Source organism: Ranitomeya variabilis, chromosome 5 (genome assembly GCF_051348905.1).
Source record: "Ranitomeya variabilis isolate aRanVar5 chromosome 5, aRanVar5.hap1, whole genome shotgun sequence".
Classification (NCBI taxonomy): Eukaryota; Metazoa; Chordata; class Amphibia; order Anura; family Dendrobatidae; genus Ranitomeya; species Ranitomeya variabilis.
Genome location: NC_135236.1, coordinates 132,330,064 through 132,356,832, shown reverse-complemented (window position 1 = coordinate 132,356,832; position 26,769 = coordinate 132,330,064). Strand labels below are relative to the sequence as shown.

Here is a 26,769-nt window from a genome sequence, read left to right as displayed (position 1 = left end):
ACAAGGCATTTCCGCCCACAGAACTGCCGCTCACTGGATTTTTTTTCTTTTTCGGACCATTCTCTGTAAACCCTAGAGATGGTTGTGCGTGAAAATCCCAGTAGATCAGCAGTTTCTGAAATACTCAGACCAGCCCTTCTGGCACCAACAACCATGCCACGTTCAAAGGCACTCAAATCACCTTTCTTCCCCATACTGATGCTCGGTTTGAACTGCAGGAGATTGTCTTGACCATGTCTACATGCCTAAATGCACTGAGTTGCCGCCATGTGATTGGCTGATTAGAAATTAAGTGTTAACAAGAAGTTGGACAGGTGTACCTAATAAAGTGGCCGGTGAGTGTATATATATGTCAGTGAGACACCTATATATGTATATTTATATTTAATGCAGCGCAAGATAGCACTAAAGCCGCTAATTCAATTGCCGGCTTTTCATTTCTCCTGCACAAACCCGACAGGATATGAGACATGGTTTACATACAGTAAACCCTCTCATATCCCCCTTTTTTTTGCATATTCCACACTACTAATGTTAGTAGTGTGTATGTGCAAAATTTCGGCGCTGTAGCTATTAAATTTAAGGGTTAAATCGCGGAAAAAATTGGCGTGGGCTCCCGCGCAATTTTCTCCGCCAGAATGGTAAAGCCAGTGACTGGGGGCAGATATTAATAGCCTAGAGAGGGTCCATGGTTATTGGCCCCCCCTGGCTACAAACATCTGCCCCCAGCCACCCCAGAAAAGGCACATCTGGAAGATGCGCCTATTCTGGCACTTGGCCACTCTCTTCCCACTCCCGTGTAGCGGTGGGATATGGGGTAATGAAGGGTTAATGCCACCTTGCTATTGTAAGGTGACATTAAACCAGATTAATAATGGACAGGCGTCAATTATGACACCTATCCATTATTAATCCAATTGTATGAAAGGGTTAAAAAAACACACACACGATTAAAAAGTATTTGAATGAAATAAACACACAGGTTGTTTTAATATTTTATTGCTCTCTCAATCCATGTGATGACCCTCGCTTGGAAAAATAATAAACCAACAATATACATACCTTCAGATGACCTGTCACGTCCCACGAGGTAATCCATCTGAAGGGGTTAAAATATTTTACAAGCAAGAGCCCTGCTATAATGCAGCTGTGCTCGTGCTTGTAAGCCCCGGGGAATGAAGGAAATGTAGGTCAATGACCTATAGTTACCTTCAGTCGCGGTGATGCGCCCCCTGCTGGTTGTCCTCATATGACCTCGAGCGTGGGAAAAAGTTCCCAGGCTGCTGTTCATGAGGACATCCACCAGGGGGCGCATGTGTTTTTAGCGCGGCAGCCGTTTGTTTGTTTTTACCTATTGAATAACATTGGTCCGAGTGCAATCCGATTTTTTTATCGGATTGCACTCGTTCGTTTTCCTCGCCAGTGGAAATGAGCCCTAACAGAGATTATCTTCAGTAACAGCGCGGTCATCTGCTGAGGTTCTCCTCCAGTATTAGGACACGTCACCGAGCTGTAATCAAGGTTACCTGGTTAGGGGCCCACTCAGAAGCTTGGACCCCCCTGAACCAAAACCCTAGCTACGCCTCTGACTGCGGCCAATCAGCGCTGGCTTCACTCTCCTTCGAGACAATTCAGACATATGGAGGAACCGCTGTTGCTCTCTCACTTCCTTTGTGTGTCAATTTCGTCTGAAGGAGAGAATGAAGGCAGGGCTGATTGGCCGCAGGGATCATGTGACATAATGTCAAGCGAGCCCAGGGTGAGCCATGGTCGACACTGCTGAAACCTATAATGACAGGAGTGCAGCATTAAGGCCATGTTCACACAATCCTTTTTTTGATCCTTTTTTTGATCCTTTTTTTTTCAGGTCCTGATTTGGAAAACCCGCAGTGCAAAACTGCACTGCTGATTTTCCTGCAGTTTCTTCTGCAGATTCCTCTGCGGGTTTTCAACAGCACTTTCCTATTGGTGCCTGTTGAAAACAGGAGCTGAATCCGCAGAAAGAAGTGACATGGTACTTCTTTTTTTCTGCAGGCAAATCCTCGCGGATTTGCCTGAGGAAAAAAGGATAGTGGGCACAGCGGTTTTTGTTTTCCATAGAGTAACATTGGACTGTACCCTGCATGGAAAAAGGACCTGAAAAAAAAAGGATCAAAAAAAGGATCGTGTGAACATAGCCTGAAAGGGCTGAAATGAAAACGGCCAAGAATGAGAATGAGCTATGAATGGAGAGAAAGCAGTCCCGAACATTAGAGCGTTCCCACTTCCCCTCAGTGTGTTCCAATGACTCTCACTGCCTAGGAACCTTACTGCCGCTGTAGTTCCTGCCGGAATCGTTTCACCCGCGCACCACACAGTAAACATGGCTGAGCCCAGGGGATGCGGTGACACGGAAGGGTGAAGGGACTTGTTATGTGAATGTACAGAGAAAACCCGGGATTATGGGCTTCTGTCCCCCGTCCTGGAGAGCGCTGTCCCGGCTGCTGAATGTCCGGACCTCCAGGACTCGCATATGGGGAATAGTGAATGGACGCGAGACAAGCGGAGGCGACATGAAGGGACCGCCTGTGATCATGGGGGGTGCAGCGTCATGGAGAACGTCCGGCGTCTGGAGATGTGACTGTGAGAAGCGCTCACCACTGTCCGGTGACCGGACTCCAGAACTGAGCCCACGTACAGACTATGGACGGCTCCTGCAGGGCCCTGGCCGCGGTCACGTGAGGCTGTACACCTGTGGCGGCGGGCCGTCAGTCAGTGACTCCTGGGGTCGGACACGCCCCCCGTGGAACGTCATGTTCTTTGGAACTGATGAATTTGCTCTGGAAAGTCTGAAGCTCTTGAACAAGTGCAGGTACAGAGGTGGCCGTAGCAGGGTCGGCATAGGTACAGAGGTGGCCGTAGCAGGGTCGGCATAGGTACAGAAGTGGCCGTAGCAGGGTCGGCATAGGTACGGAGGTGGTCGAAGCAGGGTCGGCATAGGTACAGAGGTGGTCGTAGCAGGGTCGGCATAGGTACAGAGGTGGCCGTAGCAGGCTCGGCATAGGTACGGAGGTGGTCGAAGCAGGGTCGGCATAGGTACGGAGGTGGTCGTAGCAGGGTCGGCAGAGGTGGCCGTAGCAGGCTCGGCATAGGTACGGAGGTGGCCGTAGCAGGCTCGGCATAGGTACAGAGGTGGCCGTAGCAGGGTCGGCATAGGTACAGAGGTGGCCGCAGCAGGGTCGGCATAGGTACGGAACCAACTATACCCAGGTACAGACACGGCTATACTGGGGCCTGCGCAGGTGTACAGAGGCGGCCGGACCAGGGCCTGTGCAAGTGTACAGAGGCGGCCGGACCGGGGCCTGCGCAAGTGTACAGAGGTGGCTGTACCGGGGTTGGCGCAGGTGTACAGAGGCAGCTGGACCGGGGTCGGCGCAGATGTACAGAGGTGGCTGTACCGGGGTTGGCGCAGGTGTACAGAGGTGGCCGGTCCGGAGTCTGCGCAAGTGTACAGAGGTGGCTGTACCGGGGTTGGCGCAGGTATACAGAGGCAGCTGGACCGGGGTCGGCGCAGGTGTACAGAGGTGGCTGTACCGGGGTTGGCGCAGGTGTACAGAGGTGGCCGGACCGGGGCCTGCGCAAGTGTACAGAGGTGGCTGTACCGGGGTTGGCGCAGGTGTACAGAGGTGGCTGTACCGGGGCCTGCGCAAGTGTACAGAGGCGGCCGGATCGGGGCCTGCGCAGGTGTACAGAGGCAGCTGGATCGGGGCAGGTGTACAGAGGCGGCTGTACCGGGGTTGGTGCGTGTACAGAGGCGGCTGTACCGGGGTTGGCGCAGGTGTACAGAGGCGGCTGGACCGGGGTTGGCGCAGGTGTACAGAGGCGGCTGGACCGGGGTTGGCGCAGGTGTAAAAACACACACAAAATTTCAGCTCACCCTTCTTGAATGATCTCCATAAGTTTTAATCAGTCCGAGCACGGAAAGGGCTTCTGCCAAAGCTCTCTGGGAACGATGAAAGTGAGAAAAGAATCCAGCTCAGGAAAATGTATAAAATCAAAAATTCTTTATTCCAAATTATTTTTAAAAAGAGAGGAAACACTGCATGTCAAAAATCAGCAATATCCAAAAAATGGAAGGACAACCATGATACAGCTGAACGCGTTTTGAACACTGAGTGTTCTTAGTCCACAGCCTGTATCATGGTTGTCCTTCAATTTTTTGGATATTGCTGATTTTTGACATGCAGTGTTTCCTCTCTTTTTAAAAATAATTTGGAAAAAAGAATTTTTGATTTTATACATTTTCCTGAGCTGGATTCTTTTCTCACTTTGGCGCAGGTGTACAGAGGCGGCTGGACCGGAGTCAGCGCAGGTGTACAGAGGCGGCTGGACCGGGGTCGGCGCAGGTGTACAGAGGCGGCTGGACCGGGGTCGGCGCAGGTGTAGAGGCGGCTGGACCGGGGCCTGCGCAGGTGTACAGAGGCGGCTGGACCGGGGCCTGCGCAGGTGTACAGAGGCGGCTGGACCGGGGCCTGCGCAGGTGTACAGAGGCGGCTGGACCGGGGCCGGCGCAGGTGTACAGAGGCGGCTGGACCGGGGTCAGCGCAGGTGTACAGAGGCGGCTGGACTGGGGTCGGCGCAGGTGTACAGAGGCTGCCGGAGCGGGGCCAGCGCAGTGGGGTCGGTTCTGTGCCGATAATGTGAAGCTTCTTGCTGAGGTGTTAAGTACGTTCACATAAAGAATGCTATAATCTTAAAGGGGCGGCCCTTCCTTGTGATATTGGTGACCTCCACCCGCCGCTCTGCACCTAGTGACATAAACAACATAGCAGAATGGCTGTAATGTCTGGGGGCGAGAACTGCAACTTTGCTCCTATTCATTTCTATATGATTTAACCTATTTGGCCTTATATGTGACCATGAGTCAATATAAATCATGAATAATCTGATATGTAGAAATAACTTTCTACGTTTATTATGCACAAAACATTATAACAAGATCAATAAAATAAAATTTTGGGAAGTTTTACAGAATTAGTTCTGTCAATCAATAATATATGTAGTAGACAGATGATACTGTATAAAATCCATTATGCCCTGTAGGTTTCTCCATAACTTCTGCTTGGCATGCAAACAATAACTGAGTAACACCCATGGGAGAATATTTCCCTACCAATAGATCTCTATTATGGACGGTGCGTTCATTGTGCGCGGGATCCCAATACTTCACATCTACGACCATGGGAATCAGGATCAAGTACAGCTCCCCCTAGTGGGGTTCCTGGCATAGTACAGGTAAAATGTCAGGATAGAAAGTCTTTTCCATGATAAAAAGATAGCAGTGAAGGTATAAAACACTGTAAATCTTGTCCCAGCAGAGTAGATGATATTCCCTGATCAGGTCGTCAGCCTAACTAGGAGTGAGGGTTATTTATTGTATAGTTGGTGCCACCGGAAAACCTGTTTTTTGATATTTGATGAAAGAGTCATTTCTCTATATCAGATTATTCATTCCTCTATGACCTGAGCTGCAGCACCTAAGAACGGTCATCACAAAGTAAAGTGAACACCTGTGTTCTGTTGCACTTTGTTTACGTCATGGTGGGGGTCCCGGGTGTCGGACCTTCACTGTTCTGATATTGATGATCTGTTCTAATGATAGGTCATCCATATCACAAGGTCAGAAAATCACTTTAAAAAAGTTTTTTCATATTTTTTGTGAATAGTGCTTTTTTATCTGCTACTATTGATACGATAGTCAAATTTAAAGGGGTTATCTGGCCTCGCAAGAAAAGTCTGCAGTCACAATGGTTCCTGTGTTCCACATGTGGATGAACGGCCATATGCATGCCATTTACTATTCTCACCAGCTCCTTTCAATAGAAGAGGATTGAGAGGGGACTAGTTGTCACTTGACCACAGGTATGTATATCGCCTACATGGTGTCATGTGACCGCCCTCTTGCACAGGGGAATATAGTGGAATTATACTGACTGCAGATTTTTCTTATGAGACTGGACAACCCCTTTAAATTTGACACCACTATCAAAAAATTGCCCTTTACAAAAACTGCAAAAACAAAAGCCCAGCATTGTTTCAAGATGTAGAATATTCAGTCTGAAAAATCCACGTGCAAATAAAATGGCAAAATCTGCATCTGTAACTTAGGAATTGCACAAGATTTCACCCCTGTGACACTAAAAGGGGTAAAATCATTCTTTAAAATCTGCAACTATGAAACTAATGTATATTTGTAGTAAGCAAATACAATATAGGCTGTGTCACTAATCCGCTCTCTCCTATGTCCTGTATAGGCAAAGCAGCAAGGCACAAGAGCAAGTAGTGGGGAGACTGGAGGTGGTCTCGCTGCCCTCCTCATTGCCGAAAGGTCTTCCAGTGACCAATTACGCCTCAGACGAGGGGATTCCTTTCCATGAATGGCCGGACATTGGCGCCTGTGACCAGTTCGATGTCGGCGTGGTGGCATCATTTGGGCGACTCCTCAGTGAAGATCTTATTTTAAAGTTTCCCTAGTAGGTAAATTCCAGTGACGTATAAAGCGGATGACTCGGTTGGAACGTTTCTCACTCTTCCATCTTTTTTCAGTGGGATCCTTAATATACACCCCAGCCTCCTGCCCCGGTGGCGAGGTCCAGCTCCCTTAATCCACACAGTACTCAATGGAGATGAGAAGACGGGAGTCACCATCATGCAGATCAGACCAAAGAGGTAAAGAACCGGAGCACCGCACTACAGCTGTGTATGAGCCATAAACGTATGGCGGCGGAAGCTTGTAATGTCTGCTCCTGTCCTGCTATACACAGAGCAGAATAAGCAATACTTAAACGCAGGAAAAATTTATTCTAATGGCCGTGCCTTCCTAAACTAGAAAGTTCACTTTCTTTTTTTCACTGAGCCAATCGGCGTGTGAAACTAATGGCAGCATGCACTTTTTTCCTGCGTAAATCGGATGAGACTCGTCTATTCAAGTCTATGGGTGCGAAAAAATTGGATGCCACAGTATGGCATCCAATGGGTACAGATACATTACAATTCTGTAACACAGGACACTGTACTTGGTCTTGTAAATGATTAAAAGCTGCTGTAAAAAAACAAAACAGAAAACGGACTGCGCCAGATGTCAAGTGCGAAAAAAAAAAATCTTTTCTGGATGAAACTGAACAATTTTTTTTTACACATTAGTGTGAACCTGTCCTAAGACCATAGCTCGGTCCCATCACCATAAGGCAGAAATGAATGTGCAGTGTTGTGTTAACTTATTGGGCATTGTTGGGAGTCAGGATGGACATTCCTATGGAGAAATTTAGGAAACCCCCCTCTGATGAGTATTATCATCTGTGCCTTTTCCATGAGATGATGACCTGTCATCTGTCAGATCAGCCAATATCTTTTGTTCCTCACTCCATAACCAGGCACGCTCTGTTCAGCATACATGTTTATTACAATAGGAAATTGGAAATAAGCCTCGTGGGATGAAAGGATAACGGATTCCGTTACCATGTTATTTTGGGGGGACAGTTGGAAGGTCCCAATCCATATATAAGCAGCTAATGTCACAACCAGCATTTATGGAATATATTATGAGTTTAGCATAAATGTCAAGTGGTAAAACACCACCATCTGAACTTTGATGGGCTGACGCTGCAGAGGAACTGTGCAGCATCCAAATCATTTGGGTGCAAACACTCCCTGGCTGCAGCGCTGTTGTCTCCTCTCCACACAAGATGTCGGATCACGCAGGAGAATGGGATTAGAGCAGACACCTTACACGTTCAGCTTGAGGATCTATTGTTAATTGATTATTTTCTCCTTTAGGTTTGACATGGGTCCTGTAGTGCTACAGGAAACACTTCCCGTTCCTCCCAAGTGCACCTCTAAGGAGCTGGAAGCTGTGCTGTCCAAGCAGGGGGCTGAAATGGTAAAGGGTAAATGACATCTTGTCAGGCTGCGTTCTAGAATCCCATCACACCCTTGGGTGCCATTTTCACTGTTTTCTTCTCTCCCAGCTTATATCAGTTTTGAAAAACTTACCTGAACATCTAAGAAATGCCACAGAGCAACCAAAAGACGGAGCAACGTTCGGTGAGTTCGTGTTATAAGTCTGTTACTATCCTTTGTAACCATAAGATGCACCCCAAATTTTGTGGAGGAAAACAGGAAAAAATTTTTTTTTTTTAATAAACTGGTGGTGCTTCTAAGTTTTTATAGTCCAATTTTACGGTAATTTACAGGTGGCTGCTGCGTTGGATAGGGGTCACAGGTGGCAGGGACTGCTGTACCAGGGTCGGCGCAGGTGTACAGAGGCGGCTGTATTGGGGTTGGCGCAGGTGTACAGAAGCGGCTGTACCGGGGTTGGCACAGGTGTACAGAAGCGGCTGTACTGGGGTCGGCGCAGGTGTACAGAGGCGGCTGTACCGGGGTCGACGCTGGTGTACAGAGGCGGCTCTACGGGGTCGGTGCAGGCAGGTGTACAGAGGCGGCTGTACCGGGGTTGGCGCAGTTGTACAGAGACGGCTGTACCGCGGTTGGCGCAGTTGTACAGAGGCGGCTGTACCGCAGTTGGTGCAGGTGTACAGAGGCGGCTGTACAGTGGTCGGCGCAAGTGTACAGAGGCGGCTGTACAGCGGTCGGCGCAAGTGTACAGAGGCGGCTGTACCGCGGTCGGCGCAAGTGTACAGAGGCGGCTGTACCGCGGCCGGCGCAGGTGTACAGAGGCGGCTGTACCACAGTCGGCGCAGGTGTACGGAGGCGGCTGTACCGGGGTCGGCGCAGGTGTAGAGGCGGCTGGACTGGGAACGGCGCAGGCACGGAGGCGGCTATACCGCAGTGGGGTCGGTTAAGTGCTGATAATGTGAAACTTCTTTATGTGCATACACCCCAGCAAGAATGCTATAGTCTTAAATGGGTGGCCCTTCCTTGTGATATTGGTGACCTCCACCCGCCGCTCTGCACCTGATGACAAACAGCATAGCAGAATGGCTTTAATGTCTGGGGGCGAGAACGGCAACTTTGCTCCTATTCATTTCTATATGATTTAACCTATTTGGCCTTATATGTGACCAAGAGTCGTATAAATCATGAATAATCCGATATGTAGAAATAACTTTTTACATTAACTATGCACAGAACATTATAAAAAGATCAATAAAATACAACTGTGAGAAGTTTTACAGAATTAGTTCTGGTGATCAAGAATATGTGTAATAGACAGATGATGCTGTATAAAATCCATTATGCCCTGTAGGTTTCTCCATAACTTCGGCTTGGCATACAAGCAATAATAACTTGTTCAGTAACACCCATGGGAGAATATTTCCCTACCATAGATCTCTATTATGGACGGTGCGTTCATTGTGCGCGGGATCCCAGTCATACTTCACATATACAACAATGGAAAACAATATCAAATACAGCTCCCCCTAGTGGGGTTCCTATCATAGTACAGGTAAAATGTCAGGATAGAAAGTCTTTTCCATAATAAAAAGATAGTGGTCGGCGCAAGGCTGGCGGTGACGAGATCTCAATTTGCGCATGCACCACCTCCAGCGACCATTTTCACAATTCCCACCGCAGGAAAATCAATGGGAAGAGGACTCATCTTATGACAGCCTGGGGCTCGCAGCCTTGCACCTCCAGGACACCCCTCCTCCCAGCCTGGGGCCCACAGCAACCACTCCTGTAGCAGCAACCGTGCCTCCTGTGACCCTGATCCACCGCTGCCTCCCATATACAGTGAGCTACCTTCGGACCATTTTCCTCCCAATTTTTTTGGGAAAGAAAAGTGCGTCTTATTACCCGAAAAATATGGTATGAATAATTTGTCTAGTAAGGCACCTTATAGACTGGATAAAGGCCTCTGACATTGCTGGAGGATGTGATTGCTCTTTTTCTTTAGCACCCAAGATAAATGTGGCCATGAGCTGTATCAGGTGGGGAGAACAAAGTCCAGAACAGATCATCCGTCTAGAACGTGCCATTGGATTTGCGGTAAACAGTTTATAATATTATTTTATTGGGGCAGAATTTTTTTTTGTCTGGGATTGCTCACCCTGTTTTATAACCTGTCCATAAGAAAGTCATAAAGCATTTGTAGTTGGGTCCAGTGACCTGCACTTCATTAGTCCAATGACTGGGGCTGAAAGAGGTTGTGGTCCATTCTCAATGATCCGGGGTAAGATTGCTGCGGGGCCTTAGCTTCACATAAAATACAAGGGTGGGGAAACCTGGAGAAATGTCATAGTGAGGATCATGTACCCAAAAACATTGTCAGATGCAATAATGCAGCAGTTTTTTCTGGATGATTCCAACATTCATTTCTGCTAGAACGTTAGAAAAGTGGCTAATCTGTCCTGGGACTTGGTAATGGGGTTCCATTGATTTTGACAACAAGAATATTTAGGTGTTTAGACTTTTACTTTAGGCTAATGGAGAGCAGACATTTGATCTTGAATACTTTGATGTTTTTCCCTTTTCTTATGCATTCCAGTATATTTAATGGTTATAATATTGTAGACTACATTGTATTCTTAACAATATGAGGAAGGCGTTCCAGCTCCATAAAATTCCAATGCTTTATTTCTCCATTAAAAATTGGTGTGATACAAAACAGTCTTTGCCTGGACGCAAAAGTCCTAGTACAGAGTACATGCGACGCGTTTCGATATCCTCAAAGATGGGCTTAATATTGTGGCCAGGAGAGCGCCAACTATTGGCAGCTCGCTATCACCTAGTCTCTTTCCATCAAAGCCGGCTTCAAGCACTTGGCTTCAATGTAAAGGCTTTTACAAATGTGGTGCTACTGCGTGTAGCACGTGCAAATACGCATTGACAAAAAATACATTTCAAGATAAGGATAAAAATCAAACTTCATCAATTGTCATTCAAAAAATGTAGTGTACAAAATTGACTGTAGGGAATGCAATTTGTCATATATAGGGTGCACTACGAGAAAGCTAAAAACTAGATTTACAGAGCATTTAAGAGATCTAGGAAGCACCAATATCCAAAGTAAAAATATATCAGCTGCTGCCAAACATTTTAACATGTGCCATTCAGGTAATACATCTATGATGACAATTCAAGGCATAGAACAAACTAATCTGTCACAGCGGGGGGGAGATATCAAAAGACAGCTCCTAACTAGAGAAGCTTTTTGGATATATAATTTGCGAACCAGGTATCCATTTGGCCTTAATCGTAAAAATGAAATTATGTATCACTATTGTTGAATTTATTCTATTCTTAGTCTTTTGAAATTTATCTTTGTATTAATTGTTGCATTATTGATTGTTTTGTATGTATATTTATAAGTATTGTCTGTTTTGTTACTTATTTTAATCACATTTGTGTGCAATTTTCACAGCTGCGGCGAAGTTTAGGTGTTCAGGACCTGTGGTAAAAATCATGTGATTAGTATCGATCACTGGATTGGCCCAAGAACACTAGATAACAATCACTGCAAATCTCAGAAAATCATGCATTGACTAAGATCGGGTACGATCGAAACGCGTCGCATGTACTCTGTACTAGGACTTTTGCGTCCAGCCAAAGACTGTTTTGTATCACACCAATTTTTAATGGAGGAATAAAGCATTGGAATTTTATGGAGCTGGAACGCCTTCCTCATATTGTTACGTATGTTCATCTCAGTCCTAGATGATGTTCCGTGCACCTGCTTGGATTGGTGAGCTGGCTGTGGCTTCTTATAGCCTTTTCTTTTTGCACATTTACATTGTATTCTTGCTGGTAAAAATATCCACCATACCCTGATCTTATGCTCTGTTCACACTGACATCGTGGCTGCTGTTTATAAGTGTTTAACTGGCTCCATTAGGTTATTATGAGATTCTGTCTTGTTGATGGAAAACTCTAGTGCAAGTGTGAACATGGCCAAATCAAGGGATATGACCAGCTGTCGCCGCTCTTCTGAGAACTGCAGACATTATGCCAGTGTGAAATATAAAATTCTCATTAATCCGACTGAAGCCTCTGATTTCTTACAGATGCCACTACAGGCTGTGTGGATGGGAGCACCTATTAAACTGCTTGACTTTGTAAATGTTCCAGATTCCCTAATCGCTTCAGGTCAGTCTCCACTGCATGTAGTGTACAGTACAAGCAGCATTACCCCTCGTGCATGAAGATATTGCAGTTTGGGTCAATGAGGATGATAATTTGCACAAAATGTAGATTAACCCCTTCATGACCCAGCCTATTTTGGCCTTAATGACCTTGCCGTTTTTTGCAATTCTGACCAGTGTCCCTTTATGAGGTAATAACTCAGGAACGCTTCAACGGATCCTAGCGATTCTGAGATTGTTTTTTCGTGACATATTGGGCTTCATGTTAGTGGTAAATTTAGGTCGATAATTTCTGAGTTTATTTGTGAAAAAAACGGAAATTTGGCAAAAATTTTGAAAATTTTGCAATTTTCACATTTTGAATTTTTATTCTGTTAAACCAGAGAGTTATGTGACACAAAATAGTTAATAAATAACATTTCCCACATGTCTACTTTACATCAGCTCAATTTTGGAAACAATTATTTTTTTTGCTAGGAAGTTATAAGGGTTAAAATTTGACCAGTGATTTCTCATTTTTACAACAAAATTTACAAAACCATTTTTTTTAGGGACCACCTCACATTTGAAGTCAGTTTGAGGGTTCTATATGGCTGAAAATACCCAAAAGTGACACCATTCTAAAAACTGCACCCCTCAAGGTGCTCAAAACCACATTCAAGAAGTTTATTAACCCTTCGGGTGTTTCACAGCAGCAGAAGCAACATGGAAGGAAAAAATGAACATTTAACTTTTTAGTCATAAAAATGATCTTTTAGCGAAATTTTTTTTATTTTTCCAAGGGTAAAAGGAGAAACTGGACCACGAACGTTGTTGTCCAGTTTGTCCTGAGTACGCTGATACCTCATATGTGGGGGTAAACCACTGTTTGGGCGCACGGCAGGGCTCGGAAGGGAAGGAGTGCCATTTGACTTTTTCAATGAAAAATTGGCTCCAATCTTTAGCGGACACCATGTCGCGTTTGGAGAGCCCCCGTGTGCCTAAACATTGGAGCTCCCCCACAAGTGACCCCATTTTGGAAACTAGACCCCCAGGTGCTTCACAAATTGATCCGTAAAAATGAAACAGTACTTTTTTTTCACAAAAAAATTATTTTAGCCTCAATTTTTTCATTTTCACATGGGCAACAGGATAAAATGGATCCTAAAATTTGTTGGACAATTTCTCCTGAGTATGTTGATACCTCATATGTGGGGGTAAACCACTGTTTGGGTGCACGGCAAGGCTCGGAAGGGGAGGCGTGCCATTTGACTTTTTGAATGGAAAATTAGCTCCAATCGTTAGCGGACACCATGTCACGTTTGGAGAGCCCCCGTGTGCCTAAACATTGGAGCTCCCCCACAAGTGACCCCATTTTGGAAACTAGACCCCCAGGTGCTTCACAAATTGATCCGTAAAAATGAAACAGTACTTTTTTTTCACAAAAAAATTATTTTAGCCTCAATTTTTTCATTTTCACATGGGCAACAGGATAAAATGGATCCTAAAATTTGTTGGGCAATTTCTCCTGAGAATGTTGATACCTCATATGTGGGGGTAAACCACTGTTTGGGTGCACGGCAAGGCTCGGAAGGGGAGGCGTGCCATTTGACTTTTTGAATGGAAAATTAGCTCCAATCGTTAGCGGACACCATGTCACGTTTGGAGAGCCCCTGTGTGCCTAAACATTGGAGCTCCCCTACAAGTTACCCCATTTTGGAAACTAGACCCCCAAAGGAACTTATCTAGATGCATAGTGAGCACTTATAACCCCCAGGTGCTTCACAGAAGTTTATAACGCAGAGCCGTGAAAATAAAAAATAATTTTTCTTTCCTCAAAAATGATTTTTAGCCCAGAATTTTTTTATTTTCCCAAGGGTAATAAGAGAAATTGGACCCCAAATGTTGTTGTCCAGTTTGTCCTGAGTACGATGATACCCCATATGTTGGGGTAAACCACTGTTTGGGCGCACGGCAGGGCTCGGAAGGGAAGGCACGCCATTTGGCTTTTTGAAAGGAAAATTAGCTCCAATCATTAGCGGACACCATGTCGCGTTTGGAGAGCCCCTGTGTGCCTAAACATTGGAGCTCCCGCACAAGTGACCCCATTTTGGAAACTAGACCTCCCAAGGAACTAATCTAGATGTGTGGTGAGCACTTTGAACCCCCAAGTGCTTCGCAGAAGTTTATAACGCAGAGCCGTGAAAATAAAAAATAATTTTTCTTTTCTCAAAAATGATTTTTTAGCCCACAATTTTTTATTTTCCCAAAGGTAACAGGAGAAATTGTACCCCAAAAGTTGTTGTCCAGTTTCTCCTGAGTACGCTGATACCCCATATGTGGGGGTAAACCACTGTTTTGGCACACGTCGGGGTTCGGAAGGGAAGTAGTGACGTTTTGAAATGCAGACTTTGATGGAATGCTCTGCGGGCATCAGGTTGCGTTTGCAGAGCCCCTGATGTGCCTAAACAGTAGGAACTCCCCACAAGTGACTCCATTTTGGAAACTAGACCCCCAAGGGAACTTATCTAGATGTGTGGTGAGCACTTTGAACCCCCAAGTGCTTCACAGAAGTTTATAACGCAGAGCCGTGAAAATAATAAATGTGTTTCCTTTCCTCAAAAATATTTTTTTAGCCCAGAATTTTTTATTTTTGCAAGGGTAACAGGAGAAATTGGACCCCAAAAGTTGTTGTCCAGTTTGTTGTGAGTACGCTGATACCCCATATGTGGGGGTAAACCACTGTTTGGGCACATGCCGGGGCTCGGAAGGGAAGTAGTGACGTTTTGGAATGCAGACTTTGATGGAATGGTCTGCGGGCATCATGTTACGTTTGCAGAGCCCCTGATATGCCTAAACAGTAGAAACCCCCCACAAGTGACCCCATTTTGGAAACTAGACCCCCCAAGGAACTTATCTAGATGTGTGGTGAGCACGTTCAACCCCCAAGTGCTTCACAGAAGTTTACAACGCAGAGCCGTGAAAATAAAAAAATCATTTTTCTTTCCTCAAAAAAGATGTTTTAGCAAGCAATTCTTTATTTTCACAAGGGTAACAGGAGAAATTGGGCCCCAATGTTTGTTGCCCAGTTTGTTGTGAGTACAGTGATACCCCATATGTGGGGGTAAACCACTGTTTGGGCGCACGTCAGGGCTCGGAAGGGAAGTAGTGACATTTGAAATGCAGACTTTGATGGAATGGTCTGCGGGCGTCACGTTGCATTTGCAGAGCCCCTGATGTGCCTAAACAGTAGAAACACCCCACAAGTGACCCCATTTTGGAAACTAGACCCCCGAAGGAACTTATCTAGATGTGTGGTGAGCACTTTCAACCCCCAAGTGCTTCACAGAAGTTTATAACGCAGAGCCATGAAAATAAAAAATAATTGTTCTTTCCTCAAAAATTATGTCTTAGCAAGTAATTTTTTATTTTTGCAAGGGTAACAGGAGAAATTGGACCCCAACAGTTGTTGCCCAGTTTGTCCTGAGTACGCTGGTACCCCAAATGTGGGGGTAAACCACTGTTTGGGCGCATGTCGGGGCTTGGAAGGGAGGGAGCACCATTTGACTTTTTGAATGCAAGATTGGCTGGAATCAATGGTGGCGCCATGTTGCGTTTGCAGAGCCCCTGATGTGCCTAAACAGTGGATACCCCTCAATTCTAACTTCAACACTAACCCCAACACACCCCTAATACTAATCCCAACTGTAGCCATAACCCTAATCCCAACCCTAACCCCAACACACCCCTAACCACAACCCTAACCCCAACACACCCGTAACCCTAATTCCAACCCTAATCCTAACCCTAATCCCAACCCTAACCACAACTGTAACCCCAACACACCCCTAACCCTATCCGTAACCCTAAGCACAAGCCTAATCTTATCCCTATTTCCAACCCTAGCCCTAATTCCAACCTTAACCCTAAGGGTATGTGCCCACGTTGCGGATTCGTGTAAGATTTTTCCGCACGATTTTTGAAAAATCTGCAGGTAAAAGGCACTGCGTTTTACCTGCGGATTTACAGCAGATTTCCAGTGTTTTTTTGTGCGGATTTCACCTGCGGATTCCTATTGAGGAACAGGTGTAAAACGCTGCGGAATCCGCACAAAGAATTGACATGCTGCGGAAAATACAACGCAGCGTTTCTGCACGGAATTTTCCGCACCATGGGCACAGCGGATTTGGTTTTCCATAGGTGTACATGGTACTGTAAACCTGATGGAAAACTGCTACGAATTCACAGCGGCCAATCCGCTGCGGATCCGCGGCCAATCCGCTGCGGATCCGCGGCCAATCCGCTGCGGATCCGCAGCCAAATCCGCACATGCCATAACCCTAACCCTAGTGGAAAAAAAAAAATATATATATATATTTTCTTTATTTTATTATTGTCCCTACCTATGGAGGTGATAAAGGGGGGGGTTTATTTATTATTTTTTTTATTTTGATCGCTGTGATAGAACCTATCGCAGCGATCAAAATGTACTTTTAACGAATCTGCCGACTGGCAGATTCGGCGGGCGCACTGAGCATGCGCCCGCCATTTTGGAAGATGGCGGCGCCCAGCGAGGAGGCGGACGGACACCGGGAGCCTCGGTGAGTATAAGGGGGGGGGGGAGATCGGGGCACGGGGGGGGGGGGCGTCGGAGCACCGGGGGGTGACATAGGAGCAGGGGGGGAGCGGGCAGGAGCACGGGGCAGCGGAGCACAGGACCGAGGGGACCGGACCCCATAACGGAGCACTGGGGGGGCGATCGGTGGGGTGGGTGGGGGGGGGGGTCACGTTAGTGTTTCCAGCCATGGCCGATGGTATTGCAGCATCGGCCATGGCTGGATTGTAATATTTCACCAGTTTTTCAGGTGAAATATTACAAATCGCTCTGATTGGCAGTTTCACTTTCAACAGCCAATCAGAGCGATCGTAGCCACGGGGGGGTGAAGCCACCCCCCCTGGGCTGAAGCACCACTCCCCCTCTCCCTGCAGATCGGGTAAAATAGGAGTTAACCCCTTCACCCGATCTGCAGGGACGCGATCATTCCATGACGCCACATAGGCGTCATGGGTCGGATTGGCACGGGTTTTCATGACGCCTACGTGGCGTCATGGGTCGGGAAGGGGTTAAAAAAAAATATATATATATATATAACAGCAACAGTTGTTTGTCTCAGGTCTAATATAGAGGCCAAAGCACTGCCACCATGTGGTTGGATGACTGCATCACACACTAAGGCATTCATAGATCTGGGCCTGTTATAAGGGACTGGACACTAATGTTTGTACTGTAGAGGATGCAGTGGCCGGGGTGGTGGAGGGAGAATGATGCCACAACAATCTGCCCGGGGGCCAGATAAAAGGTCATCAAGGGCCGTAAACTGCCTCAGGTCCCCCACCCCTGCCTTAAGTTGATGCATTTTCTATTAAGGTATGTGTCCACGTTCAGGATTGCATCAGGATTTGGTCAGGATTTGACGTCAGTATTTGTAAGCCAAAACCAGGAGTGGGTGATAAATGCAGAATTGGTGCATGTGTTTCTATTATACTTTTCCTCTAATTGTTCCACTCCTGGTTTTGGCTACAAATACTGATGGAAATTCCTGACCAAATCCTGATGCAATCATGAACGTGGACACATACCCTTACTGTTATTTATTTATTTTTTTTAGATTTTTCCAGAATTCCAGGATCCATTCAGTATCTCACTGCACCACAGATCATGGTTGTCCAGTGTAAGGTGGGTATCACTAGATATTTGGTTTGCTTGCATTCACCTTTTGTTAGGCTTTGAATCTCCTACATGGACGCAGCAGAGCCGATTCTCTTGTGTGACTCTCTGCACCCTCATTTTGTTTAGTAAATTAAAGATTTCTACCTGTTCATGTGCAGTCCTATGTAACACACAACGTCCCCAATGCTAAACTCAGCTCTGCTATAGCTTTACTCTGTAGTCCATCTAGAGAAGTATTTTCTTAGAAAAATCTACAGGAAAATTCAAATTTTTTAATTTTGTGCGTTGCAGGATGGCTGGGTGGGTGTCAGGTCTGTAAAGCTCAGGAAGAAGCTGTCTGCTAAGGATTTTTATAATGGTTACCTGCACCGCTGGTTTGTGAAGACTTCGGATGCTCCACTGGAGGAGTGTCGCTTCTACACGCTTCATCTTCCACCAAAAACGAAGACCCCAAAGAGATCTCTGTCTGCTGGAACCATGGGCTGCTAGCACAGCCACAGAGAGGATGAGTGACACTGCTACGGACAAAGTTCAGCCAATATATTAACTTCAAAGCCTGAACAGCTTTGGCATAAAACAAAAAACTTTGTAATTATGTAAAAACATCTGAAAATAAAAATTTGGACGATAATTCAATTATTATAACTTCTATTTCTTGAAATGTAATTTTTAGTCTTTGAAAAACAACATTGAGCAGGACCTGTGCGGCAGGGGCCACTTTCCGACTGTGGCAGTGACACACGTATCCCATCTTGTACCCCCAGCTGAACTCATTCGCCAATTCTGTCTACTATCTCTGCTAAACTTCATCCACTTGGATAAAGCTGCCTTGTTGGCAAGCAGTAACCACTGCTGACAGTGATTGGCTGCAGCTGACATGGGTAAGGACAACCGCTTTAGCCAATGTAAGCACAGACTGACTAGGCATTAAGAGTGGAAGGGATATTTTGTTAAATTTTTTACCCTTTTAACTATGCGAAACCCTTCCCTGGCCTTAGCATAGGGGAACTAGAAAAATTGCATAGAACAGCCGTTGTCCTGCACAATCTCCCTACCTGCTGCCATGTTTGTATCCCTAATGGATTAAAGAAACAGATTTTTGCAAGAATTTGGCCGTTTTTCTACTTGAAGGACACTGATTTATCACTACTGTGCGAACCACCAGTTATTTCTGCATTTAGTTGATATGCTCCATATGTGGGAAAATAATCTTGCTAGTAAAAAAAGCTGGTGCCAGTAAACCTCCACTCCTTTTGCTGATATTTTAAAGTGGGTTATCTGGTCACTTGCTAAAAGTTTGTGGTTATTCTATATCCCCGATTCATCAATACAGGCGATGTTCACACCAGTCTTGATGAGGGAGTCAGACGCTCCCGATTCATTAAGGCGATTAAGCATTTTAATGAATCCGGCATGTCTGGAAAAATGGCATGTACCACGTCACAAATCTTACTGCAGCCACAAAAAATAGAAAAAAAAAAAAGCATATGCATCAAAAAAAGGGATCACTAAATAGATTACAATACAAAAGTTATTATTGGAAACCACCACATGTATGTGATGGTTTCTAATAAAAAAAAATAATTTTTGTATTGTACTCTATTTAGTGATCCCTTTTTTTGATGCATATGCTTTTTTTTTCGATTTTTTTGTGACTACTTGTTCTATATGCATTAGGTGATCCCAGCGTAATTGTATTTGTTTATTTGGTGCCCCCTTACACATTATTTAAATCTTACTGCAGCGTCATGAATGTGACAAGTGGGAATTGCTAAGTTCTGGGTTCGTTGCTGGGTGAAAATGGCGCAAGACCACAAAAACTTGCTAAATTTGGTTGCATTTTCGCATTCTGCCAAAATTGAGACTTTTCAAAGCTTTTTATGCCAGAATCCTAATGTAAGAGCTTTGATGAATCTGGACCTATGTGACTGCAGGCTCCTGAATGTGTACAAGGTGCGCAGCGCACGCTGTCAGGATTCGCTAGTGTTGAGGCAGAGTGATGTGATCTCAGTATAAAAATGTCTATTTTATTAATGTTCCCAATCACACAAAATGATCAGAACTGTAAGAAGTAACTTTATTGTCTTTATAATTTTAATAAAACATTTCTTTTAAAAGAATCATTACAAGTTATAATGTGGAATATGTCGTTTTGCTAATAAATATCTGGTTCTCCGGCACAGTCTGACCTGACACAACCTTGAAAAACGAATTTAGTAGAACACAAAAAAATATTTCTGATCTGATACTTAGCTTAAAAGAACAAGGATATCAGCCATCCTTCATTCTCTACACATTGCCCAGCAATGAGTCCTTATAACTTGGGTATAGACGTGTAGGGACAGTCATTATGATGAGGGGACAGTCGCTCTGATGAAGCAGCAGGAGGCGCCATTATCCATGGTCATGTATGCTCGCCATATGATTTCTTTCAGGACGGTTTTACCAAGGGGAGATACCACTGCAAGAGAGGAAATGACAGCTAAGTGCAAGCAGACTGTAATGGCTACTCATCATTATACAAGGAGGTACAGAAATATTTTTAGCAGACAAAAATAAATCTTGTCGCTATGGAAACAAGTATTAATTTTGACAAGCGCGCTATGTTTTTGCAGAAAAGGTTATGTCATTTTGAAATTATGTTTTGAGAAAAGATAACCCTTTCAGGTGAAGATGGGAACTTCAGCAAAAACTTTTCCAAGGCGTCTTGTTTTTTGATAATCCGCCCACCTGCGTAACGTAACTGAGGTCTTAAAGAAATATTTATTCAGTGGAGCATACAAATCTCTTGAAAAGTAAATGTTTATTGGATATGCACATTGCATAGCCAGTAAACATTTCCTTTTTAAGGGATTTCAATAGTCCACACGACGCCTAGTAATGTAGTGATAATCTCCTGCTGATAAAACACTGATTTTATTGAAACAGCAAAACACAGCCCAGTAAGTGACACATTGCTGTTATCAGGGTCTCTGTATCTACATCAAGCTGCCCTCAGATTACATAACAAAAACCTGCTGACAGATTCCCTTTAAGGTATCGTGCCTAAAATATAAACCTCCCCCTAAAAAAAACAAATCTTGGTGGTTGGTAACTTTGTCGGGAGCTGCAGGCCAGATTACAGGTAGTAGATAGATAAATAATGGCATGAGACACATCCAATAGTCTAGAACATCACTGTAATAGCCGCCTGGTGGACCGTGCACCGGTAGCCTGAGACCTAGGGCCACGTCACACAGGTTTACACTACCTCCTCAGACATCCCTGCCGATTTCCTCCCCTCCGTATTGAATGGAGGCTTTAGGTATCCCCTAAAATACAGCGGCACCAGCTCATGGAAGGTAGATAAGCAGTCCTGGTGGAGAAAGACGAGAAATGCATAAAAGTATTGTGTACAAAGTCGTTACAGAACATATACTTCATACCCTTGTTAGGAATCGCCCAAATTAACAGCAATTCCTATGGTCTAACCCTGCACTTGTCATAACTAATGTCACCGCTAAGATAAAGTAGCGGACGTGGCCTTAGTGTTCTACGTGGGATCCAGGTGGCTCCGCACTACAGGCCCTTTTTGTATATTATATTTGCCATTAGAATCAATATCTCTGTCTAATATATTTTTTAAAATAGATTCATACCGAAAACCTTGTATGAAATCGGAGGCACACTGCAGTGTAATGCTGCTCTGTAGCAGGGCCATGCTTTCTACGCATAGTTTGTGTATGGACCCCAAAACTTTGTCATGACCCACTGGATTGTGAACTCTATGCAGCCACAGGCAGCAGGAGGAAGCCCCATGGCTGCACTACATGGGCAGCTGTGAATTACTTAAAGGGTTTATCCATGCCGATATTGGACTGATGCAGGTTTGACACGCGGCATCACTACTGATCGGCTGTTTTCCGCTCCTCTGCTGGATGTGCACATTGTGCGGAGCAGGAACAGCTCCTTACACTCTGTAGTGGCCGCTCTCAGGAGCAGCAGATCATTCATTTTTTAAGAATAGGTCATCCATATCAACGTCCTGGACAATCCTTTTAAAGGGGTATTTTAATTGATTTATGGCCTATTTCCAGCTGGCATATGGGGATGTATCACACATTTTTACTACAATGGTGCAAGTTGGTTATACCGCCTTTACAAACTAAAAATTTGCCTAACTGGTCTGATAAAAAAAAATAAAAAAATAATATCTATCTATCTATCTATCTATCTATCTATCTATATATAATCTATCTATCTATCTCTGGTTTTCAGAAGTGATCTTTAACAAATACAGCCGCCTCCTCCTCCTCCCCAGTCATTGCATAATAGTTTTGTTCCCACCACCTGGGTGTCTAATAGGGGCTTATTCTACTTTCCCTATTAAAAACACATGCACGCTCAGCTGAAATGTGCATGCAGATATACAGTATGCAGGGGTAAGACTTGTCGGCTGAGCCTGTCTTCAGCTAACTGCTGTCCAATTTTCATCTATTTTTATCGTCACTGTGGAATCTGATATATTACTGTATATACAAAAAGATAAATACATTTTAAATTCTTCTCCTACCCAATAGACAGTAGAAAATGAACAGCACATGGACGACAGGCAAGTGCATTTTTTTTTATTGACCCATTTAAATGGGTGATCCTGATCCAAAACTGGATGTCTCTAATTTTTTTTTTTGTTTGGCAGGCAGCAAATCGGTTTGCACAAAATATATACAACTGTACATGCCCTTAGAATTATAATGGGGACATATCCTATCCTTGACAAACATGAATTGATTGCATATGTGAAAAACAGACGTCTGGATCAGGGTTCAAGGTCTGTTTACGTGGACCGACTTGCGGCACAATGTTACCCCCGATCGGTAAAATTTTCCTAACTGACGGTCGTTTTAATGCCTGATTACACAGGTAGAACAAAGCATACACTGCAGGCTGAGCCATCTATACTGTCCCGTTGTTCTCGGCATAAAAAAGTCATTTCACCTGATGAACAAGCATTTTGTTCATTAGGTGATTGGCAGCCGGTTCACACGGCAAGAGAATTGTGAACTGATTGCTTTTAACAACGCTCGTTCATGATTATCTTGCAGTGTAAATGCCCCTTCTACTATATAATTGTCTAAGGGTCACTTCCGTCTGTCTGTCTGTCACGGATATTCATTGGTCGCGGCCTCTGTCTGTCATGGAATCCAGGTCGTTGATTGGTCTCCCCAGCTGCCTGTCATGGCTGCCGTGACCAATCAGCGACGGCCACAGTCTGATTAGTCCCTCCCTACTCCCCTGCAGTCAGTGCCCGGCGCCCGCTCCATACTCCCCGCAGTCAGTGCCCGCTCCATACTCCCTTCCAGTCACCGCTCACACAGGGTTAATGCCAGCGGTAACGGACCACGTTATGCCGCGGGTAACTCACTCCGTTACTGCCACTATTAACCCTGTGTGACCAAGTTTTTACTATTGATGCTGCCTATGCAACATCAATAGTAAAAAGATCTAATGTTAAAAATAATACAAAAAATAAAAAATCATTATATACTCACCTTCCGCCGCCTTTCCCGCTCCTCGCGACGCTCCGGTGACCGCTCCATGCAAGTGGCAGGTTTCGGTGTTAAGGATGGTATGCGAGAAGGACCTGCCATGACGTCACGGTCATGTGACCGCGACGTCATCACAGGTCCTGCGCTCATACCAACCCTGGGACCGGAAGCTGCCGCGTGCACCGCACACAGGCGTCAGGACTTCATCGGGCCTTCGGAAGGTGAGTATATGTTTAGTTTTTATTTTAAGTCTGTATACTATGTGGCTCTGTGCTGTATACTCCGTCGCTGTGCAATATACTACGTGGCTGGGCAATATACTACGTGACTGGGCTATATACTACGTGACTGGGCTATATACTACGTGGCTGGGCAATATACTATGTGGGCTGTGCAATATACTACGTGACTGGGCAATATACTACGTGACTGGACAATATACTATGTGACTGGGCATTATACTACATGACTGGGCAATATACTACGTGGCTGGGCAATATACTACGTGGCTGGGCAATATACTACATGACTGGGCAATATACTACGTGGCTGAGCAATAAACTACGTGACTGGGCAGTATACTACGTCACTGGGCAATACACTACGTGGCTGGGCAATATACTACGTGGCTGGGCAATATACTACGTGGACATGCATATTCTAGCATACCCGATGCGTTAGAATCGGGCCACCATTTAGTTAGCTGTATAAGTAGCTTTATGATAGACAGAAGTAGAAGCAAACATCCTACAGGCACCATGGAAGTCTAAGTATTGCATATCTGGCAATGACAGGTACAGGAATTCTCTACAGTACCTAAGCTTTAGATCAGTTCTTCATGTACAGAGAATAACTGTGCCTCTTACCCGCTGCTCCACGTCACAGATGTAGGTGAACCACTTCAGGCCTGCCGCCACGTGGGTGATCTCGTCAGTGTAAAGAACTTCTAATACCTGAGCTGAACTTTTATCTCCTTGTGCCAGAAATCTTTGCAGCGTCTGAGGATGGACATCTAGACCCCTTAAAACAAAAAGAGAAAAAAAAAAGTCACACATGCTCACATATACCACTAGTGCCGAGGCCACGTGTGCATGGTAAGCGCTGTGCCGTTCACGGTGGATCCAACTAGAGGTGATTCCAATTCTCTGTGTTATGAGGACTTACAATAAAAACATCCCTGAAAACCGCAGCAGCACAGTTCCCAGTACCGCCCGTGTAGCGCTACCGCTGCCGTCTGACCATTGGGGTCTTCTGCATCCCGCAGTTCATTAGTACTGTGACCCGGTATTGGTAAGTGTGGCTGATTTTATTCTAGAAAAAACAAAGGATGACTTCACCTCTGGGGTTGATTACCTGGCTTCATGGACCATATGTACAATAGCCAACCGTCCGAGAAGGTCGTGTGCTGTATCTGAAGCAGACTGCCACAAACCTACAAAAGGTAAAGAGATTAAAGGGAACCATATCTAAGCTACTGCAATGCCCTGCACATGGGGTAAGCAACATAGCTAATCAGAAATACTACACTACATTTCTAAATTTGCTAATATTATTATTACACCTACTATATTGGAATAGGATCTTGGAGATGGGAATACCTCTTTAACCCCTTTCTGATCTCGGACAGGATAGTACGTCTGAAGTCAGAATCCCCACATTGATGCGGAGTCCGGCGGTGAGCCCGCATCAAAGCTGGGACATGTCAGCTGTTTTGTACAGCTGACATGTGCCCGCAATAGCGGCGGGTGGAATCGCGATCCACACGCCACTATTAACTAGTTAAATGCCGCTGTCAAACGCTGACAGCGGCATTTATCTAGCGCTTTCGGCCATTAGGCCGGAAATGCGTGCATCACTGACCCCCGTCACATGATCGGGGGTCAGTGATGTGTCGGCATGACAACCAGAGGTATATTGAATTGGCAATGCAGCAATTCTACTACATAGGAGCGATCTGAGCATCGCTCCTATGTAGCAGAGCCGATCAGGCTATGCCAGCTTCTAGCCTTCCATGAAGGCTATTGAGGCATGGCAAAAGTAAAAAAAAAAAAAATGTTTTAAAAAATATGAAAAAAATAAAAATATAAAAGATTAAATCACCCTCTTTCACTCCATTCAAAATAAAACAATAAAAAAAGATTTCAAATATACACATATTTGGTATCGCCGCATTCAGAATCGCCCGATCTGTCAATAAAAAAAGGATTAACCTGATCACTAAACGGCATAACAGGAAAAAAAATTAAAAACGCCAGAATTAAGTTTTTTTTGGGTGTCGCGACATTGTATTAAAATGCAATAACGGGCGATCAAAAGAACGTATCTGCACCGAAATGGTATCATTAAAAACGTCAGCTCGGCACGCAAAAAGTAAGCCCTCACCCAACCCCAGATCTTGAAAAATGGAGACGCTACAGGTATCGAAAATTTGCGCAATTTTTTAAAAAAATGTTTTTAGCAAAGTTTGGATTTTTTTTTACCACTTAGATAAAAAATAACCTAGTCATGTTTGGTGTCTATGAACTTCTAATGACCTGGAGAATCATAATGGCAGGTCAGTTTTAGCATTCAGTGAACCTAGCAAAAAAGCCAAGCAAAAAACAAGTGTGGAATTGCACTTTTTTTGCAGTTTCACCCCATTTGGAATTTTTTTCCCGTTTTCTAGTACATGACATGGTAAATCCAATGATGTTGTTCAAAAGTACAACTCGTCCCGCAAAAAATATGCCCTCACATGGCCACATTGATGGATAAAGAAAGAAAGTTATGGTTCTGGGAAGAAAGGGAGCGAAAAACGAAAAAAGCTGGGGTCAAAAAAGGGTTAATGGTCACTGTGCATAAAAAAACCCACTGTCACAGTGATACATCACATTTTATTTGTTAGTAGCAAACCCACCATTGTGCACAGGAAGATCTCCAAAACGACTGTCCAGCTCTATGAGCCGCTTCTCCAGCAAACAGTAGTGCTGAGAAAGACATCATAGGTTATTTGTGCCACATCAATGTACATGAAGCTCTCCAGCCATAGAGCAAGAGTTACCAACCTTTGCTTCATCTCCAGCAACTTTTACAAAATCCGAGAAGAAATCTTTCGGAAGCCTCTCCCCGGTCTGCAGTTGAAAGGCAGCGAAGCGAGCGATGATGTCCCAGGACAGGTCTATCGCCCACTGCTCGATATTTGCCAGAGAGTGCAGCAATGCTATTCTGCTGGCCTGGGGACGACACATGCAGAAAATGGTTATAGCAATGCCAAAATGGTACGGATCAGAAGAAATTATGTGATTGGTTTTCAGTAATAACTCATGTTACGTCACATTATAGAGTTCATGGAAAGAGATATCCATCAGTCTGGATAACAGGACTGAGATCCTCTCCCATCCCTCGGTTGAACTTGAAGTATATGTGTCTTTTTTCAACTATGATAATATGAATAACTTCACTTACGGTAATC

The 26,769-nt window shown here is 44.8% G+C and overlaps 2 protein-coding genes across 3 annotated transcripts in view; one reads left to right on the top strand and one right to left on the bottom strand.

Annotated features, from left to right (window-relative positions):
- Positions 1 to 2,189: 2,189 nt before the first annotated feature.
- Positions 2,190 to 18,421, top strand: MTFMT (mitochondrial methionyl-tRNA formyltransferase). Its single transcript, XM_077263318.1, has 9 exons — positions 2,190 to 2,851; positions 6,294 to 6,512; positions 6,586 to 6,708; positions 7,816 to 7,918; positions 8,007 to 8,082; positions 9,896 to 9,987; positions 12,003 to 12,084; positions 17,729 to 17,796; positions 18,082 to 18,421. Exons 1-9 carry the CDS (start codon positions 2,442 to 2,444, stop codon positions 18,277 to 18,279), a joined length of 1,371 nt encoding a protein of 456 aa, XP_077119433.1. The 5' UTR covers positions 2,190 to 2,441; the 3' UTR covers positions 18,280 to 18,421.
- Positions 18,422 to 19,846: 1,425 nt separating this feature from the next.
- The window catches only part of LOC143775323 (uncharacterized protein HI_0077-like), a 45,196-nt gene continuing 38,273 nt past the window's right edge, over positions 19,847 to 26,769 (bottom strand). For both annotated transcript variants that reach the window (XM_077263322.1, XM_077263323.1), the window contains exons 7-12: positions 26,363 to 26,530; positions 26,215 to 26,284; positions 24,672 to 24,750; positions 24,185 to 24,338; positions 21,041 to 21,145; positions 19,847 to 20,251 (exon numbers count right to left, since the gene is read on the bottom strand). In XM_077263322.1, coding sequence (XP_077119437.1) covers positions 20,222 to 20,251; positions 21,041 to 21,145; positions 24,185 to 24,338; positions 24,672 to 24,750; positions 26,215 to 26,284; positions 26,363 to 26,530 — 606 coding nt within the window. In that variant the 3' untranslated portion in view covers positions 19,847 to 20,221. The remainder of the gene's footprint in view (positions 20,252 to 21,040; positions 21,146 to 24,184; positions 24,339 to 24,671; positions 24,751 to 26,214; positions 26,285 to 26,362; positions 26,531 to 26,769) is intronic.

Coding starts and splice junctions, on each gene's coding strand:
- MTFMT (XM_077263318.1), top strand. CDS start 2,442: ATGGGCTTCTGTCCCCCGTCCTGGAGAGCGCTGTCCCGGCTGCTGAAT. Junction 2,852..6,293: donor AAGCTCTTGAACAAGTGCAG/GTACAGAGGTGG, acceptor TGTCCTGTATAG/GCAAAGCAGCAAGGCACAAG. Junction 12,085..17,728: donor AGATTCCCTAATCGCTTCAG/GTCAGTCTCCAC, acceptor TATTTTTTTTAG/ATTTTTCCAGAATTCCAGGA.